Here is a 21353-nt window from a genome sequence, read left to right on the forward strand (position 1 = left end):
AGTTTCCACTACCTTTAACATCTTTTCCTTTCTCTTTCTTGATCTCTTTGCAAGGGAGAGAACTAGTTCCACTACCTGCTTGACAGGAAGAGGAGTAAACAGGGAGTATTTGACTATCATAATAGCTGTGGACTATTTGTCTTCATTTCAGGAATCCTTGATGGCCAGCTTCCCACCTCCACTGCTCAGCTGCTGGTTCCTGCCTGGGTTCCCATCCTCCACTGCTCAATTTTTATTTTTCTCAAACAACTACCTTTGTATGTCCTCCTAGGTAAGTCCTCTCATAGTACAGAAGCCTCCTTACCAGTCTCCACAGAGCAAATATAGCAACCTCCTTTAAATCTCTCTGCTCAGGGTCTGCAAATGGCAAGCACAGGACTGTTCAGGTTTCTGACACAACAACAGTACCACTCCTAACACCAAATGACAAAACCAGCGAGTCAAACTCTGTGTTGCAAGTGTCAGCTTCGGAGCAGTCTTCGATCTCCTGAGTGACAGAAACTGGATGAGGGCACAATCATGGTGTAGCCAAAAGTTCAGTTTAAAGCCAACCTGATTATAAATGGCTTGGGAAAGACAGGAGCTTTTTCAGGAAAAGTCACTTGCCAGCAATTCTGCATAAACAACATTTCTGAAGGAGAGGCCAAAGCAGCCTGCAATTGATTCCATTTCTCACCCTTAGTACATCACAGAAATCAGTCTCATCTGAAACACCCCCAAGGTGGGGGTGGGGGGGCAGCAGGGGCAGGAGCTAAAGGCATCTGTGCTCTCAGCCAGGCTGGGTTTGGTCAGGGCTCTCCAGGATGTTTCAACAGATGGAGAGTCACCAGCTGTGGTGACCACTTCCCAGAAGGGAAGACAAAGTGTCCTGCTCCTCTGCCATATCTCATCCTTCCTCACAGAGGTCCAGCTAGTGCAGGTCCAGAACTTACTGCTGCTCAGACACTTCATCAGAGGAGATGCAGCTAATCAGCAATACTGTCACAGCACCACCTCCACTTCAGGCCAGACAAGGGCACAACCGACCACAGATCTGACAGGCCTAGCACAAAGGCAGAACACTGCCGCACAGATGACCAAAGGGTAGCCTTCAACCTAAACATCTGTGACATAAGGGGTTTACAAGGTCTGGTAGCGAGCGAAGCCATATGTCCTTCCTCTCTCATACCTTGAGTCACAGCAAGCTTTGAAGGAATCTCCATATCATGACGGACTTTCCCTACTCCCACTTATGTCATTCTCTAAACCTTCTTCAAGGAAGATTTGGGAAAGTCCGTAGTCAAATGACAAGAACTGGAGGAGGCTGTCCAACATCTGGCCCAGCCCAATCTTCAATATGGAGGAAGCAAGCCCCTAGGTCAAGCCCCTTCCTTCATGACTTCAAAAGCTAATTTTTTGGTGGTAGTTTGGGGGGAAATGACTGGCTCCACTTCCAGGGAGACTGGGAAAACTTCAGGGCCAGGAAATTAATTTAGACAGGCCTCAGAAACATGGTATTCTGGCTTTCCTCAAATTACTGCCTAGAGACAATGTAAGCGATCGCCTTGCCTGTTGTCTCCCAGCTTCCTCTGGGAGATACATCCAAAGTCCACAACCTGCTCTGGTGTCTAAACCTGTTCCAGAAGAATTCCACATTTGGGCAGTCCCAGAGGCAGTCCTGTCTGAGAACCCCTCCTTACTGACAGAGAGCGTTCATGATAATCCTTGCTAATCCCATTGGATCAGCTGGCTGCAATCTATCCTGACAGCTGGGGGTCTGACAGCTTCCTCACTGATCAGCATACCGGAAATGTCTCCACACAGTTGGCCAGCCTCAGAGAAGGCTGGAAGGACATGAATGTGCTGTCAAAATTCCTCCTCTAAGGCCTCCAACTCTTTTCAACTGGAGGGAATGCAAGAGGAGCAGGAACATCTGTACCTCCTACGCCATCAAGGACAGCACATGTTCTAACATGCTGGTGTCAGCGTGGAGGTTGAGCTGAAATGGAAGGCACCTCACTAAGATTAGACCAAGACAGTGGCAATATATGAAGAGCCAGAAAGGAACTGTCACCTCTCTGTCAACTGAAGGCTAATGTGAGTGTTGCACACAATGCAATGACATGCTGAATTCATCCTTCTCAGACTCCCAGAGAATGACTTTCCCACATCATGCTGACCCAGAGTCAGCATGTTTCTAAATCTGTTTTTGATAGACCAGAGAATGGCATTTGGCTTTTTATCAATCAATGTACCGTGGGTGGATATCTCCACTCAGTTGCATGTGATGGCTGCAAAATTCTCTTTCAGAAAGTCTCGTCATCGAACACGTTACATCATTCTAGCCTTTCTCTCTTTTCTTTTAATATTTTAATAGAGGAAGCACATTTAAGAGAAGTTCTACAAAAATATCCGAAAGCCCACAAGGATATGAAGTGCCACATCAAAGAGCAAAGATGTTGCAAACCTCACAGAAGAGTTTGAACAAAACACTAAGGTCCGTAGCCTGCAGTGCTTACCCAGAAGCAATTTCTAGCAAGGAAGCAAGTTCAGCCTTACATTCTCTCCTTATAAACCTCTCTTCTGTATGCAAATCACATCCCACGTCAGTCTAGTGAACAGACATTCTGTCAAGCTGCTACTTTGCTATTTCCTCCTGCTATGAACAGAGGGCAGGAAATTAACCTTGGCCTGAGGATGTCCAGAGACAGGGCCAACATCCCAAACATGTCAAACCTCTCAATTTATGTAATACTGTGCAGGCCTGTTTAGTTGACTAATTGTGAATGCTTCCACTGAGCCCCTCCAGTGGCCTCTCTGCTCACTCAGAAACATCTCTCTTAAATCACTCATTTAAAAATAAAACAGTATGCAGCACAGGAATTAGCACTGGAACATTTCCAATGGAAAAAAATAAAGTAAAATGTGGGCACGGAGACACGATTGCCCAGATAAACTCCCCAGTAAATCTCAAATGACCACTATTTACACAGCACTCTCATACATGGACTTTGACAGCAAAACAAGGAGAGCTGAACTGGTGTGCAAACAGAATGACAGAAGAACTGGAATCACACTGCCCACTGTGGGAATCACAGCTGCTACAAATAAGTATCACAATAGTGTCTTAAGGGAACAGCTGAGTTACAGATAAATACAGAAAGCAATAGCGCAGCGGTTTGTACATGTGTTTGTGTGTACACAGTACCTAGAACAGCGAGATTTCTCTCTCCCCTGCCTGAATAGCACTCAGTGCAATGAAACCCATCATCACAGATGTTACCTCCACAGATATATAGATAATATACAGATAATGAGAGAAAGAGGGAAAATGTATGTGTGCATTTATGAATGTACCCTGCCCTACAGCACTCCATAACCAGGAGATAAGGCAAACAGAAGCAAGGAAAACCCTTGCCCATGACTACTGTCAGACCTATGCATTTCTTCAAAGCAATCAAACTGTTCTAAAATGCTCCTGAATTTTCTGAAGTTAGGATAATTTCAGTTTCCTGGCATATTGCAAAAGGAAACAACAGCTCAGCGACTTTTACTACAACAGCTTGGTCTAGCTGTGTATTTTAAAAGCTTGGCACCCTCAGTTTCTGCAATACCACATCCCTAAGAGCAAAGTTTATTTCAGGGCTGATGCAAAGCCCTAATGGACCTTCTGGAGTTGAAGAGAAATCAGAGGATGTTTCACAGCTGCAGCATGAGGCATTGTGGCTGAGCAGGGTCCGGAGGCACATTGGGGAGGTTCACAAGCCCATCACTCTGGAAATGAGTCACTTCCCATCAGGGTTCTCTGTCAACCTTTTACAGCACTAAAGTAAAAGTCTTGCTTGTCACTGTGCTACAGTAAGATGGCTTCGGTGCAAGTGTCTTCAGGACCAAGTGGGAGAGGGCAGTTTTGCAGAGTAAACACCCTGTAATCACTAAACTCAAGTGCTGTGACAAGTCCAAGGTGTGCAAATAACAAACAAGAACAAGAACAGCAATGTATTTAATTTTGCAAAGGTTCAGTCTGATGTGAAATTACTCTGTTGCTCTCCAACGGATGGAGGGTGAGAGTGGGGGAAGCACCATTCTGTAGAAAATTTGCATGCTATATCAGCATCTCTACATTTTGTCAAACAGAAAGTTTTTTAAACCAATATGCTTAAAAGTATTTAATTAAGACTCTAAAATAGACCATATCTCTATTTCTTCCCCTTGAAAGCTCATTAATCCTCCCTAAAAGATCAAATAAGAAATTCATGTGTTATTAACTTCTTACTTCTTAGGGAACCACGCAGTCTTTTCAGGAGAACACTAAAGATGATCTATTTCGGAAATCAAAGCAGGTGACCCCATCTCACCCAGGAAAGGGCAAGTACAAACCTGTCATGAACGCCACTTTAGTAAAATCTGAACCTGCTGCCAGCAAGAGGACCAGAGGGAAGGCTCAGCTGCAATTCAGCAGACTTGTTTCTAGTCTCTTGCACTGGCTTTGAGCATGTCACATCCAACTTTCAGCCCAAATCTTCCATCCTGACTGCATATTGTTTTGTTTGTTTCAGGATTTCAGCTCCCTCATAAAGGTACTGCACCCAGAGCATCCACCTTGTCTCTCTTCTCAGAGACTATCCAGGCTGGATCCAATGAAACTAACAACTTCAGAAAGCCACAGCAGGGGAGGAGGAAATGGCAGTATGCACTCGAACTTGCACTCTCGATATTTGCAAAACACAGTGGAAATGTTAAAAGGCTTTCAAAGGAGCATAGTTGTACAATACAGGACAGCCTGGACAAACACTACCTACTTCATGAATATTCCACCTACAGTGGGGGGGCAAAAAGCCTTAACAATCTACTTAGCTGCTACCATTTACTTGATTTTGACAGTTCTCACTCATATGTTGTATTTCATGTTCCAAGAATATGGTTAAAACAGTACTATAATATATTTAAGTTTGCACCAAAAAGACTTGAATGGTTTCAGATGACATATTTTTTTAGACTTCTCGCTGTCAGGGAGCAAAGTTTGTCAGAAACCAGTGTCTCATCTTGCTTGGGGCAGGGGGCGGGGGGAAGTATCCTTTTATCCTTCAATTTTGCTGTGGAGCAGAAGCTGCAGATCACTACCAAGGCCAAGCTGCCATTCAATTGTTTTGCAGATGGTCTTGCAGGCATTGCAGAAAAGTATACTATGAAAAGATGGAAAAGGAGGACAGTGTTACAGAAGGGAAAGTCATATGTATGAAATGAAATGTTAAAAAGCAGCCTAGAGGAATGTGTGCAAGACAGAGATGTCTTTGCTGGTGAAGCTGGCTATTTTTTCAGCCATGAGTGACAGCAATGGTATGAAGTGGAACTGATAGTGTGCACATGTGGATGGGGACAATGGAACTGATCTTGAAAGTGTGAAAAGGGGAAGGGTGTCAATGAAAGGATTCATGCCTGAATGTGTATGTAAACAGGGTGGGGGGGCAAAGAGAGCAGCTACAACCGTGTGTCAGAGGGAAAGGAGCCGGAGGTAGGCTGTGAGAGCAGAGAAGATGCCTGCCTGCTGCACTATCTCTGTTTAATTAGTTTCCAAAAGACACTGATTTCCCCTACCTTCTGCAAGTACAGGACCGTTCCCTTCAGCACAGCATAAAAGGTTTTCCAGCCTCTCTTTCCCCGGGGAGCTGCAAAGAAAGCGAATGAAAACCCATTTAAATTGGATCCATTTTTACACTTTGTCTAGGCAACAGGAGAGCTACATTAGTCCCATGTTAAACCTCCTTTGTACTCTCCTTTTCAGAGGACAATGCAACTCAGCACAGTGCCTGCAGATACCTACTGTGTGAGAGCATAATAAAACAACCCTGACGACAGCCCTGGACTGGATCAGAAGGGACTAGCAGCAGTGCAGAAAGCAGGGCAGAGAGATCCAGTCTTTGTGCTCTTGCAGGCAGGCACACACTGCCCCTACACAGTTAGGTCTGAGCTCTGCACCATGGCAGTTTTCAGAAGGAAACGCCCTTTCTCCATGCCGCAGCAGTCTGGCAGGCACTGCTCAGGACCAATGGGGCACTGCTCAAAAAGCAGTGCATCTCAAGAGCATCCTTCACCCTTGTCACTGCTGCACACCTGAGTTGGCACTGAGTGGTCAGATGGCTTCTTAGTCCCTTCCCCTCTTCCTGCAACCACAGGGGAAGCCAAAGAAGAGAAAGGAGAGGAGAACCAAACAAAATCCTAAGAAACAAAAAAAAAACCCCACACCTCAAGAAACCTGCAGTAAGTTAGAAACTGAAGAATGCAACAGAGACAACATATCCAGCCCACAAATTCCTAGAAACAAGCAGTGGGGAAAAAAAAGAAAAAAGAAAACAAAAGAAAAGGGGATTCAGCATGAAGGTTCAGTTTGAAATTCAGCTGCAATAGAGGAACAGAAGGCATAGGCTGTACAGTCACAGTGCCAGAGACTAGAAGCCTACATCTAAGATCACTCTCCACCAAGCACACACCACTGACCAGCATCCACTTGCCTCTATAATGAAATCAATAATCCATGCACAACTAAAGCATCATGCTATAAAAGGCATCCCATTCTGATCTGAAGACAGCAAGCGATGGTAAAGAGGTTATCAGTCCTTGCTCCAGAGGTTAATCATTCTAAACACACGTGAAGGGCGTTATTTCTCATCAGCATCTGTTCAGTTCAGCTTCCAGCTATTGGTCCCTGTTACACCCTTCTCCTCTAGACTGCCTAAGTGCTTTAGCCCTCTGTACTCCTTCCTGAGAAAATACATATAGCATGCTAGCACATCACTTCAATATCAATTCCGCACAAGCTGATCTCTGCCCTGCAACAACTTCATTAGGAAATGAAATACGAAAAGGTCTAACTAACTTCCAAAAATTGAGTTTCATTTTACTTGCAACTGGAAGTCAGAATGTAACTTTTTCAAGAGCTGTACGACAGTGAGAGACAGACCTCTAAGATGCACAGGAAATTTCCAAAAACATGCCCAAATTACATTACTCAAAAAAGATTATCCCCCAAATGCCAGCATCCAGTGTTCTGAATAATGAGCAATTCTGACTACTTATCATTAAAGAAATAAGTTAATAAAGGCAACTAGATACAGTTACTTATTAAGGTTAAATAAATGGAAGTTTAATAGAGGAACCTATTCAGAGCATCCAGTCATCACAAAGAATGAGGTCAGTTTGATTTCAACATCTCTGTTTGGATTTAGTTGTCCAGCTGTCAGCCTCCAGCTTGAAAACTGCAACCTCCAATTGTAACATCTAAAATATACTAGCAAAACATGCAAACACCAAAGAGCTTAGCCCAGCTAAGAGAGTTGCAGTTACCCAAAAACCATCACAAAGTCAGACTTTGCCTTCAGGATTCAGCCAAACAGTGTGAACCACGAGTAGGTGATCATCACAACAATTGGGGAAAATACAGATGCTCTGAGTAGTCTGCTTCCAAGATCAATAGTAAACAAACAAATGAAGATATTCCATCAACAAAACACACAGACAAATCAGAGGCCTTCGAAAATTAGTGCACCACAAACAGAAGTAGGACAAGAAGAGGATAATTTAAGTAGGAGACGCAGCAGGATTATTACAAAAAAGGGGCAGGGAGGAACTGCATTGAATAAATCTAGCTGCTACCAAAAGCTGCTGAACTTCACTGGGTATGTGACCCGAGGCTGGGAAAGTAGGGAAGGGAACAGTTACAGCATCTTCCAAGAAGAGATAAATAACAGCCTTCCTTTAAAGACAGACCCAGGGGGGAGGGAAGATTTAAAACAATCTGGTGTCACATAAGGAAAAAGAGAATTATCAAACTACTATGCAACAGCTACTATAATTCACTTGAAATTGTTTTCTCTTCTGTAAACCATGAGATTCATTTTCTTCTAGCACAAAAGATTAACATTGCTTTGCTGTATCACATTACTTATTATGCCCGTGCATTAGAGCTGCTGCAAATGGGACTGAACATTGTAAATCCTGGCCTAATAGTGAGAGTGTGATAATCCAATTGCTGCGTTGTTTGTTATTGCTGCAATTTCCCCTAATGAAGCAGCACTATTTGCCTTGAGAAGCACATGGGCTCATTGTAAGTAGCAATATGCAGAGATAACAAGAAAATGAGATGCTAAGGGTGAGAGATACTCACTTTTCTTTCCATCCATATCTGCATGGATTTTCCGAGCCAGAAATCCAGTTTTATACACAGCAGCATTGGGGTCATGAGGGATGTCCAGAAACGGGTTATTTGAGTTGCCAATTCGACTGACAGCCTTCGTCTGGCTTCCATTATCCTTTTCATCTGTACCATCTGAGTGAGACTTTTTTTTCTCCTCTTCATCCCTTAAAAAAGCAGTGAAAACCAATCATGAGCAAGGGGCTGACCAGCAAAGTTTCATTTCAGGAATTCTTGCACACTCCTTGTCAAAACACACTTCTGTCTCTATAGAGGGCCCTATTTAGGGAGAAACCTAGATATATATCAAAATATAGTTGGATTATAGCAAAGCTTCAGTTCACCTAGCTCACCCAGCATTTTCAAAAAAGCCCATGTTGCTCTTTTACAGTCTCAAAAGGCAGGATTTCAAGAGTGTTCTGTGTCCTCCAACCTCACCTATTTTTAATTCTACTTGAGTGCTAAAATGGGAAATATTTGCCTGTTGGGCACTCCTGAAAAATCTCCAGTTTCTTCATGAGTTCACATGTAGATGAAAAGAATTAAATTACTACAGATCACTGTGGCTTACCCCTTAACTTAACACACAAAATACAGACTCTACCTACTTCTCCTTATTTTCCTCCGCAGACTAGCGTAGAAGTAGTAATTTAAAAATAAAAACTACACTGGGTGAATTATGTTATCTGTATTTTAGAAACAAAATGCTGCTCAAAATGTTACTTATTAGGGTAATGTATTCAACACAGCTCTTGGGGACAACAATGCAACCCATTTCAGCAAGTCACAAGCATTGCCTAACTGACAAATGCCTTTTTACTAGTCATAGCCAAAGGCAAAAAGGACCAGGCAAACTAGTAAACAAAGGGTGTCCATCACAAGAGTAGGATGGTTTTCAGAGAACAGGCCACTAATCTGAGTGGATGGTATATCTGGACAAACCACAGTTAGTGTCAGATTACAGAGCAGCCCTGGGTCCTTTGAAGTCCTCACACATTCCCCTCCAGGTGACTGGGAAAGGTTATGTCAGGGAGGATGAAGGCTGTCATTGGAAAGTCATGGTAGCAATGCTTGTCCTAAAACCAGCACCTCATTAAAAAAAAAAAAATCATTATCACTTGAGTAATGATAGCTAATAGCAGGGGTGGACTTCAAACTGCTGCGTCTCACCTGACCCAAGATGATCAGCAGAGAAAGCAAGCTGAGGCAGACCTTCCAATCACGTGCATGCATTTAAACGCATGTATCGGATGAGGATTAGCAGGGCATAGGTCAGTCCAAAAAGCTCCTTTTGGGACACACTGCAACCATGTCTGCTTATGGGAATGACCATCCAAAGAAATGTCCTCCAAGAGCTGCAGGCTAGAGCCACAGTCTGTGTTATCCTGATCTCTGCTGAAATGGTCTTCTAGGGAATAACTTAGTCTGAGGACATACAACAATAATAAGGTGGTTTGACAACACGGAAACCAAATCCAGAGACACGGAGACTATATTAGTGAACTCAGCAGCACCAGGGAATGTTCCCAGGCATTTGACTTTGATCACCTCATTCTACTTTGTGCTTGGCATGGTCTCAGCCCAGCACACTCCCAAACAATTTCCAGACACCGTTTAGGAATCAGCACAGTCAAGGACCAACCCAACAGGCAGTACAAAGGCAAGTATCTTCTTTCAGAGAATAAGACTTTTCAACAGTATGGATACAGATGCCACACATCAACGTTGGGCCTGAGAGTCACACAAAGGTGCCAGACAGTAACAGTTGTAGAGATATAGCCAAGGTGGTGCACCATACCTTCATGGTGTTGCCTTATTAAGAGGAACAAAACTTTTACCCGAAGATCTGATTCCTGCAACTGAGAGCAGTCCTTGCATTTTTCAGCCTATCAATATGTGTTTTCCCACTCCAGAACAGAGCGCTGCAAAAAGGTTTTGTTGCTCAAAGCATGCTTTGATTGAAGCCCTCTCCCAACTGAAAAAGTGTATGAATTTCTGTCAGTTTTGATTGTCCCCACCCTTCCTGTGTCTGCCTCACTTCCTAGCTGCTGGCAAGTCTGGACCATTGTGTGACACATGTTTTAGATATATGTTCATTCCAGGAGCAAATTCTCTCAATACAAGTCTGTGATACATAATCCAGACTAAAATCTCTCAGAGGACACAAGCACTCGGGCTGATTTGTCACACAGAAGTGCCTTGTGCATTCTGGGATCTCAGCCAAGGACACAGTGGATATCTCCTTGTCAGCAGAGACCTACTGCAACCAGTGCCCTTATCCAAGCAGCCACAGGTATTGTGATAAGCAATCCTGGGGATCCTGGACACCACTAGTGTTGGGGGCAGTGCTATCAAATTCAGCATCTTTGGGGCAACTATTAAACAAGAATTCTTTAAAAGACAGACAGGGCAGACAAGGACAAAATGGCATCTGTTGTCATGACTGCTAGTAGCACTGAACAAACCTTTAATTGGTCCTTTAATCTGTCATTGAAAATGGGACATCCTTAAGACTCAGAAGACTCAGGCACCTGTGAGAGTGGAGTGCTCTGACAAGATGCATTAGGTCAAGATGCACAAGCCAATCTGTAAGACGCAATGAAAGGAATCAGAGGGGCAAAGCAGACTCATTACAGAGAATGAGAAACGGATGAACAGCTGAGAAAACAGAACTAAAAGGAGCCTCTATCTTCCTCTGATCTTGAGTATGAAGCCCCAGTGGAAATAAAACCAAGAGATCTGGGACTTACTTCACCAAATACTCCATGTTGTTTCAGTGGTCAAGCGTAAGAAGAAAGGACGATTGGGAGGAGTTTCAAAGCAGCAGTTCACATATTAGCCTTTGCTTACATACCTACCAAAGCTGGCTGAATAGATAGGTCCTGGATAGGATGTAACAATTTGACCTTACTCCTCACTAGCCTTTTGGATATGGTTGCAAGAAGGAAGAGCTGCAGAAAATTCAGCTGACTTCTGTATACATACACCTGAAAATTGGTCTTTGTTTGAAACCCTATCCTGTGAGGGACGCAACTACCTCCTCATCCTCAGACGGCTCTCACAGATGATTCAACTCCTGTAACATCCCCAGCATGAAGGCCTTCAGTGATGCAGGGATAAGAGTCAGTGGGTGGTGTCTCTGTGCAGGTATGTTCAGAGTCATGGATCTAGTGTTACACAGACAGAGCTCAGGTCCTTATCAGGGGCAGGCTCAGTGCCTTTCTATTTGGTACAGAAAATAGCACAATCTTTCTGCCTTTGTGGAAAAAAAAAAAAAGAACATGTTGGTTCCAACACACCTTTCAGTAGCAAGACATCATAATGAGGGTCCACTTAGGTTTGCAGAAGTCCTAAGAGATTTTCTGTCTTTGATCAGCAGAGGGAGATCATTGCTGGTCTGGGTCTGGAAGCGATTTCTCTGGTGACCCCTCTCTGTGATGACTGAAAGGGGCTGATGGCTGTGAACGCTCTTGTAGAAGGGATGGATGGAAAATGGGACCTACTAGTGTCTCTGCTCTGCAGGGTACTAGCGACAGGAAAATGCTATCACCTGTACAGTTTCTCCAAGACTCTGCTTATGATGTGATATTTGCAAGGTTTCCCAAAACAAGGAGCTTCAGTTCCACCTCCCTTAGCTTGTTTCTTTGGAAAAGGACCTGCAGACAGAGCAGTAACCAGGGCACTGGCTGCCCATGAAAACCAGCACACCAAGGCCAGGATCTGCTTGCTCTATCCCTTGAAGACACAGCATTGAAACAGCAATGTTTTCCTTCCCAAATGCATGATCACTGGCAACCAGAAAGAGTTTGCCTCTTATTCTTAAACATGCAAATTTGAAAAACATACAAAAATGCAGATGTTGCCATTTTGGTGAAGAAATATATTTTTGCCTCTCCCCAAAAAGACACTATAGAAGAAAGTTCCTTTTTTGTCTTCTGGGAGAATACCACTATCCAGTTCTCTCAGTAACAAAAACATTTTTGTATGCTCTATGGTCTGATTTGAGGCTCTGCCTTGGAAAACTTGAAGTCACTAAGCTGGGAAGGTAGAAAATAGAAAACTTATAAGCCATGGCAAAAGGCTGGGTTTATCCATTTTAAAAATAGCATTTAAAAAAATATTCAGATTTGTAACATATAATGATATGAATCTGTGGAACTGATAGCATCTGTATTAGGAAACTGAACTGAGAAACCAGTGGACAGAAGTTTTGGCATCTTTCCCAAAGGGAGGAGAGAAGAAAGGAGAGCCAGGTGATTACCACCTGACTCCTCTCTAAAACCAATCATGAAGTTGCAAACAGGAAACATCCTAGAACTTGGAAGACAAAGAGTTAATTATAATGGGGAAACATTTCTCAGTTTGACCTAGAAAAAGGTGAGCTTCAGCACAGAGGTCATTATAGCCACCCTGGTCTCAGTGTCACAGTTTGCCACAGGAAACACAGAAAGGATTTGGCAGCAGCCCTTTCCCACCATCACTGTCTCAGAAAGACCTATTTTGGTTTGGCTGGAAGAAGATTTTTCAGTGCAGTCCAGAAAAACAAAAAAGAATATACCATGTCCATGTTTAAACTTCTCTGAAAAGAAAACTGTATCATTAACTAGTCAAAAAACAAGTGATTCTCCAGAAAACTGCACTGTCCTGCTGAGAGAAAGCTTTCAGGATACAGCTAGCTCAAATGCAGCCATTTGGTATTTGCAATCTTGTAAGCAGCGCTTTGGGATTTCATATGTTAATTCTAGATCACCATTCAGCCTATTTTAAGATGATGATTTTGTTATTCCTGTCACCTTCAACAGGAAGTAGACATAATATTACAACAACAATAATGTTCACCACCACATTTCCATGTAGACATCATGAGAACAAAACATATTTAGCTCTGGCGCCTTTGAAATCAAACTCATTTTTCTTCTTCAGTTTAAAGCTGGTGATGCCCAGTGCAAAAGTCAAAGGACGAGAAACATCTACAAAACCTGGGCCATAACATTACAGACAACAGGACTGAAGGGATGTTAAGAGGTCAACTAATCCATGTCTACCTTTAAGGCTGGATCCACTCTTCCTAACCCATTCTGGACAGAATGGCCAGATCACAAAAACCTACAGTGAAAGCACTTCCACAGCTCGTCCAAACAAATCTATGTCCTGGTTTAAAAGGTTTATTGCTAGAAAGCTTTTTTCAATGTTGAACCCAAACTTCCCTTGTTCCAAATTTAAGCCCATTTACAATGGGTGTGAAGAGTAATGCACACTTCTCTGCAACAGCCTTGACACATTGGAAAAAATACACTCAGGTCCCTCTCCTCAGTGCTCCCTTTTCCGACTAAACAAACCCAACTCAATCTCACCGCTCATGTTCACAGGATCTTGAATTCATTTCATGTATGGGTAGCATCAGGGTTGAAGAACAGGAGTTCACCATTCAACTATGAAAAAGTTTCATGGAAATATCAAGTCCCTTAGGGAAATTTAAACAGCATGAAAAATTACAACACAATTATTGGAGCTACATGCACTCCTGGGGTGGTTCCAGTGACCTCAGCATACTGAAAACAGGATGCATTGGACAAACTGGATGAAACAGTACGTGGCTTCACTGCAGTCAGTAGGAACTTCTGTCAAGGACTTCAGTGAGGTCCAATCACTACTTAGTACTTCACTTGCTGTTCAAAGAAATGAACCACAGTCCAAGAGACATGAGAGAACTAGAACTGTAAGCAGCAGAGAGAAAATATGGAATGGGACAAAAGACAGAATAATCATATTTCTCATGGTTAGTTTTCCCATACTGCTTTTATCTTTTCTCCCAGGACACTGAACAACAAGGCAGGCAAGAAGAAATGGCAAGCAAAGTAAATGGCAAGCCAAGTAAATGGTAGAATATCTTCTGGCTGTTCTATTGTGAAAAGTAACCAAAAGACTTCGGGGGTGCAGTGCAAAGTAAGGAGTGTGCATTCAGGACCCCACATTCACCAGTTGAGGGTAAATTCCAGGTCAGGTCTGTTTATTTTACAGATCATGGTACATGATTTGCTTTTAACCTTTTGGAGAACTTGAACCTGGAACTACTGCAGAAGAACTGTAATGCAATTTTCTCTTCCAGAGCTGTACTCATGCTTCCCGGTTCATAAAGTATAAACGAATACTACTATTGAAAGTCTCCAGAGCACATCGACTGATTAAGGTGCCACTTCTCTTGACTACAAAATTGAAGTCAGTAGTAGCCATTTTTTCTGTGGGCTTTGGATCAGACTGTAATTCTACTGTAAATGGACAGCAAACTATTTAGGACCACACACACAGCTCGTAACTAGGAAGATAAGGATCGTGTAGCAGTCTTTCTCCATCTTACTCATCACTGTTATCCTCCCCTGCCTATGGACTTATTGCCAGTCGTTAATCCACCAAATAATGTACTGCCAGAGCAGCTCTTAAACTGTTGCTCTGCTCATAAAGAGAGAGTCTTAGATCCTCAAAGGGATTCTGGCTGAGGGAAAAGCATTCCTTCAAGGTGCCAGCATCCCAATGGAGCTTATGCTGAGTTTTGCAGCCCTATTTCCACCTTTGCCTTACCTCCCACTCTTCCCCTGCCAACTGCATCAGAGAAGCAAAGGGATACTCTTTGGAAAGGAGAGAGGATCGTCCTCAGTTCCATCACAGAAAAACTGACGATGTCCCCTTCCTATCAACCCTTCTCTGCAGATCACAACAGCAGAGCAAGAGAGTGATGTGCTTCCTCCCTCTAGCTCAGGCAGTCCTGGGGCTCCTTGGGTTGATTACTTTACACCAAGCACACATCTCTGTGAAAGTGAAGAGAAACATTTTCACACTCCCTTTTCCAGCCAGCGCTCTCAGTCCTAAAAGTAAAGGCACAATCTCTTTGATTATGCCCAGAATGAGCTTTCTTTCTCAGCATTGAAAGTAATTGTCACATCAGTCCCAGCTATATGTCTGAGCTTCAGACTGGAATGGACAATTGGCCCCTTTGAGCATTCTGCTAGGACAAGGTGGCTTTACACCCACATCCCAAAGCCTTATTTAAGAATTCTGATTTCTTCCTCTTCCAGCCTGCTTGCAATTTTTCCCCAAACAATTCATTAGCAAGGGACATGGACTGGACTATGTAAATGTCGAAGCAGTTACTACCTAGACAGAAGCAAGCTATCTCATAAATCTCCTTGACTGAAGCTCATGGGAGCACAGCCAGGCCTGAGTCAGTTCCCACCTGGAGGCTGCCCAAGTGTATTAGACACGGTATGGTCTCTTGGCAAGAGCTGGAGGAAAATTCTGACATCGAGAAAGTCACATAATGGATTCTGCTAGATCTAAAGTACCTATGAGAGAGTGTCTTGCAAACAGGTCTGGTGTTGTGACACATAAGATTAACACATCTTCCAGGTCCAAGACACAGGCTGGGAAAATGTCACCCACCATGCTTCTTATGAGGCTCATCTGAGATGGCACTTGGTGATTCCTCTAAGCAGCACACCTTCCTCACTACTTTGACATTATCTAACACACTTCTGAACAGGGGCTGCAATCCCAGTTGAGACCAGCAGCCCTTTTAAGTGAGGTTGCACACCCTGACAAGAAATTCCTTGTTTTAAGTTCATCATCTGCAACTGAAAATCAGAAGCCAATGAGCCTGCAAGATCTATGGCAGTTGTTAGGACTTCTAGCACAAAAGGTGTAGGAGCATCCATCCCAGACACACATTGTTCTCAAGAAAGGTGAGGTTTCAGATATGTAAATCCACACAGGTAAACATCTTGTACAGCCAAAAGAGATGAAAGACATCTTTCTTTTATTTTACACCAAAATCTACTGTCCTGCAAGCAGCAAAATCTAAAGCAGACCCTTCTGCTGGCATACCTAGACCACATGAAACCTGAGCACAGAGAAATGTCAATTTAACACAATCAGAAATTAAAGCTCTTTCTTGCCTGCAGTATTTCCATGGTTAACAAGTGTTAGCCTGTCGAAAGCAGCAAAGGACAGGGGGAAATATCAGACTTTGTCCAATTGATCATCTTTCATATTAGGTTGTTGTCAAGTTATCCATAGTTAATCAGGAGACAAACCAAGACAATAAACCAACATCAAGAAACTCAATCCAAGATGTGTGTTTCTATTCAGTGGTTCTGACATAATGTACCAAAAGATAAAGAGAGAAGTCAACTTCTGTTTTATTTATGCAGTCATAGAACAATGGAGGATTTAATTTCTCTCTTTTCAGGCTGAAGTTTCCTACTAAATGAAACATCCTCTTTCCTTACAAATGCAGTTGGCTCCTATCATTAACAAGTCCCCTTGTTGGAGAAACAGATGAGGCAGTATTGCCAGGTCATTCATTAACAGAAAAGAAAACTCATTACGTACACTGGCTGTCTTCTAGAGGCTTTGGAGCCCACTCAGATGGTGACATAGGAGGTATAAACAGATTACTACACAGGTACTACTTTTAAACTCCTAATTTTAATTTCTACACAGTATACTTACACTGCCCATTCCAGCTTCTCATTCTTGATTGAGTTGTAGAGGGCCTGCAAAGGGAGAGAAATGAGATGGGATTATTGTCTGACCCCTGCTACATATACATTAATATGTTGAGAAAAATTACCTAGCTAATACCAGCAAGTGAGCTGTCTCTGATCAAGGAAGTACCGTATATGCTGATGGTAACACTGTAGTCTTGAGCAGAAATCTCATCTAAGGAAAAATTATCAGAATGCAGGGTTTGAGATTACAGTAATTTTCTCAAACAGGTTTTTGTGGTTTGGGTTTTTTTAAAATAACCCTGTTAGGTCTGCAAAAGCTACAAGACTACACCCTTGAAATTCAAGGTGAAACTTAATTCCTGATAGTGCAATTTTTTTGTCACTGACGTTAACGGGGCCAAGAGTTCACTATATGGGCTTACCTTTAAAACTATGCCAGAATAGCTACTCAAAGCCCCTGAGCCTCACAGACACCTGAATGCTTTCCCAGTCACACACCCAAACATAAACACATTCTAAGTGCAAACCAGAAAATGAACAATAAGCAGCTTTCGTGCTTGAAGATCAATGTCTTGGTCTGCTGCCTGCTAACATTGTTACTCTTTCAATTCATAGGAAAAATGTCAGTAGGTTTGACAGCAAAGGTCACAATTTGGTTGTTGATACCAGCCTGCAAAGAAAAGGGTCTGGAGCTGACTTAAGCCTGGGTGGACATCAGACAGTTGGGATGGATTTCTTTTGAGAGGAAGTAGATACATCACTTGAATACGTGTGTCTGATTTCAGCCCTCCAGCAGCTGATGCATACAATGGATAAATGCCTGCTATTACTACAAGCTAATGGAGTTCTTCAAATAGGCCACTTCTCTCAAGTGAAGTATTTTGGTATGGAATGTCCCTGATTCTCGCACTTATAATCCACATTTGTAATTTACCTTATATACATAGATAGATTTACTCCCTCTGGCACATAACTCCTACACAGCCTCAAAATATGTTAACGTGTAGAAGAACTGTTGATGCACATGATTACCAAAAAGTAGCACATCAAGTATGAACAAGCCTGAAAAATCACATACTATAATAGCTATAACACACTCAACAGAAACATTAGCATTTAAATAGCTTTAACTCTGACCCAAAACAAAAATAATCTGGAAAACTGAAGAGTTGAAACTAGTCTTGTGCACATGCCACAGATGAACTTGCAATGAGAATCCCATGAGCATATCCCACTGCTGATCCTGTGATCCACTGGCTCCTTTCCAAATCTTGTACAGTTTATTTGAAGATCCTTAATATTCAGCTCTGTGAAAATCTGGTTTGATTGAACCAAACACAAGCAGATCAAACATACTGGTACAACTCACCCTCACACTGATGCTACACATGCAGCAACTTTTAGTTACAGTGTACCATAAAAGTAGGTTTCTCAGAGCAACAGAACAGATATGACCACCAGGAGGAATCATCCCACATCCTACCCATACTGAGCTAGCAGAGAGAGGTCCCCACCACTCAACAGGGCTTTGCTGTGCTACTCACAGCAATATGATGAAATGTTTCCAGCTCTGGAGTTTTGACTGTCTATTTCTATGTATCTTATCTTCTTCACACTTGTATAATGAGCTCTGATCCAAAGGAAAACAGCCAAAAGTGAAGGGAAGGGCATTGCTGGAAGTTTGTAGGCACTTTCCTTAATTTTCAGGTGAGAGTTACCAATAGATTTTAAGACCACCCTGCAGGAAGAAAGCCAAAGAAAAGGCTAACATTTCTCCTACCATGCAGCAAGCAGTTCAGCAGAATTAGACACACCTCCGTTTTTCTGCACAAGCTGATGTTGACACTGGGGTCACTCAATATTTTTTATTAGAAGCCACTATGTTTCTAACGATTTGGCCAAAGCCCTCCTCTTATTGTTTTAATCTGTCCTTTTCTTCCTACTGTGATTCAAATACGCTCTTACATGTTGAGCCAGAAACTACTTCCAAATATGAAGCAAAGAGGATGCATTTTTTCCCCAGCTGCCTCCCCATTTTTTCAGAAGCAGCATTTTTTTCCCCCACTGGTTGGAGCTTTTGAAACATAGCAAAAACCTGGCCTGGGGTATCAGAAATGCCTTATGCTGCTCTCTGGCCCAAATGCTTACAAGATTGGGTCATGACCTCTGAAAATTAACACTTGCCCTGTGCAGTACTGCTTTTTATGGGCCTTTGCTGCTATGGAAGTCTCTAGGGATCACTGCAGCCAAAGAGCAGGACACACAAAAGCAGCACTCCAGATTGGTGCCTGAACAACAAATGCCCCAGGCTTTTGCCTTGTGGAAAGTGGCATGTGTTTGTCCTGATCTTTACTAATGAGCCAGACTTCATCTTCCTTCTTTAGGGAATAAAAGACACCAACCCAGTCATATGGCATACATCTGACAAAGGACACAGTGTTCCTCACAGAGCATCAAATACAGCCTCACAGAAAGTCTCTGCTATTTACAAAAAAAGAAAGAAAACCCTAGAGAGTATCCACAGTCTGGGCAACTGTATACAGGGCATGTTTGGTGTGTCTGTGGAGGATGTTCAGTGAGACCTCAGTGAGAGGAGGTTCAGTGAGACCTCTCAAGGGATGGAGATACTTGAGCTCTCATGCCTGGCTTGCAGCCCACCTCTGTCAGAGACTGCTGCCAGGCTGTGCACTCACCACTGGACTCAACAGCCTTTCAGAGCTGCTTTACGTTCCTTCTCCAAACAATTTACACTTTTAACATTTTCCTGATACCTACTGGGCTCTCACATGATCTGGAGAAGAAAAATTTCCTCCTCTCATTATTTGCAACCAGTAAAAGACGTGTACAGTCCAGCACCTGCTCTATCATTTATTTCATGGCTGTTTCCCAAGGCCCTGATTCAGACAGCAGCTCTTCAGCAGACATTTCTCCAGAGTATGATTAAACCAAACAAACTTGGAGACAACCAGTTAAATGCTTCACTAAATTGCAACAAAGCTCATCAGAGGTTATGGTAGGGACATGACTTCCACTGTACTTAACTAGCTGCAAGGACAGGTTTTATTAACTCATGTTTTCTCTCTGGGGGGGAAAAAAAAAAAAGCTCTCATTTACAGTACTCCTACAGTTTGACAACAGTAACAGCTTCTTACCTGCTAGCCTGGGAAGATTTTGGCAAATTTGCTACCTAAGCCAGAAAACTGGAGGCTGGACCACAGCGGGGAATGCCAGAACAATGCAGTCATGGGTCTCATCTTCCAAGCTGGACCGATACCACTTGGAAAGGGGAGAGACTTTCTATCTCTTTTGGCACCCAAGGCTACTGTAGGCAGGATCCAAATCTCCAGCTACCGACTACTCAGCAGTGTCTGCCTTCACTGCTTCAACTCAAGCTCTGTTACCCAGACTGCAAAAACCTACTCCTTAAAGCTTTCCTCTTCCTGAGAATTGCTGATCTCTGGGTCCACCACACCTGAGGCCCAGCACTGCTCTCAGTTTCTTTGAGAAACAAATGCCTTTTTGAAGGGAGAATAAAAGAAATTACCTATTGCATAAAACAAAATAGCAGGCAACATCTTAGACACCTTCCTTATTTTAACTCCAGTGCTGTTTCCTACAGCTTCAATTTGACCCTTAGCAGACTGCAGTGTAAAAAAAAACAATGGAATTTGTTACATGTTTGTGGGATTTATATTTTTTCATAACCTAGGCAAGAAACTTTCCTTTCTGAGTAGAAGCCTGTAACTCTAAGAAGATGCTGAATTCCATCCCCATTTTCCTTTTGGTAAGCAGGTAGGTCAACTAAAAGTGCAGATTTTCACATGCTCTCACCAGTTGGTACTTGTATTCCAACTGGAAAAAGAAGCAAAACTATGCAGCAAGTGCCTCTGAAAACTTCTGTTGATTCTACAAAGCTGCCAAGAAAAAAAAGGTGTCTCAGCACCCCTCACCTCCCTCAAAACCTTGTCACATGCACAAACCACTGGACCCATTTAAAAAGGCTGCTCTTGGCACCTGCTGACTATGCTGCCTCTACATGCAGAAGCAGTGAACAAAAGAAAGGCACAAACAGGTGTGCACACAGGGACATAACAAATTACCCAGATACCTTGGTAAATCATTTAGGTGACAAGTCAGCACAGGGTCCCCAAAGCCTGGCCAGCAGAATGCAGGGTGTTGAAGAGGTCCTGGGGCACTGTGCAAGTCCTTCACTTGAAAAGCAACACAGGACTGGCTCTTGAAACAGACTACTACTGACTTTACGCACACACTAGCCCATCCAGAAAAGCCTGCCAAGAGACAAAGGAATACACGGCAGGTATTTCTTATACCTGCTCCATGCACAAGAGAAGGAGCCAGAAATGCCTGCTGAAAGCAGGTGAACAGGCAAAACCAAAACAGAGAGCCAGCAGGGATGACCCAGTCTGCCTTCTCCCATTTTTATTTCCCAGGCTCTCTGCTCATACCCAGTTCCACCCTGATTTCTGAAGTTGTCATGGGGTGAATGACCATCTGACCATTACAAGAGATACCCCGGGTGGCTTTTGCAGCCCCCAGCACAGGGATGCACTTGTACTCTCTGACCCAGGCCCCTGCCACCCTACTCCTGCAGCCACAGTCAGAATCAGTCTCTCTGTCTGGGGACATTTCTTCTTCACCTATAGCTGGTAGCAGCACAG

At 43.1% G+C, this 21353-nt stretch overlaps 1 protein-coding gene across 7 annotated transcripts in view; it reads right to left on the minus strand.

Moving 5' to 3' along the window:
• The window catches only part of PSD3 (pleckstrin and Sec7 domain containing 3), a 111554-nt gene that overhangs the window by 19077 nt on the left and 71124 nt on the right, over window positions 1-21353 (minus strand). For 6 of the 7 annotated variants that reach the window (XM_074855390.1, XM_074855389.1, XM_074855387.1 and 3 more), the window contains 3 exons: window positions 16676-16719; window positions 8144-8337; window positions 5578-5648 (listed from right to left, as the gene is read on the minus strand). In XM_074855390.1, coding sequence (XP_074711491.1) covers window positions 5578-5648; window positions 8144-8337; window positions 16676-16719 — 309 coding nt within the window. Of the gene's footprint in view, window positions 1-5045; window positions 5166-5577; window positions 5649-8143; window positions 8338-16675; window positions 16720-21353 lie in introns of those variants that run through there. The other variant, XM_074855392.1, reaches the window with a different exon arrangement.

This window comes from Strix uralensis, chromosome Z, assembly GCF_047716275.1.
Source record: "Strix uralensis isolate ZFMK-TIS-50842 chromosome Z, bStrUra1, whole genome shotgun sequence".
Lineage (NCBI taxonomy): Eukaryota > Metazoa > Chordata > Aves > Strigiformes > Strigidae > Strix > Strix uralensis.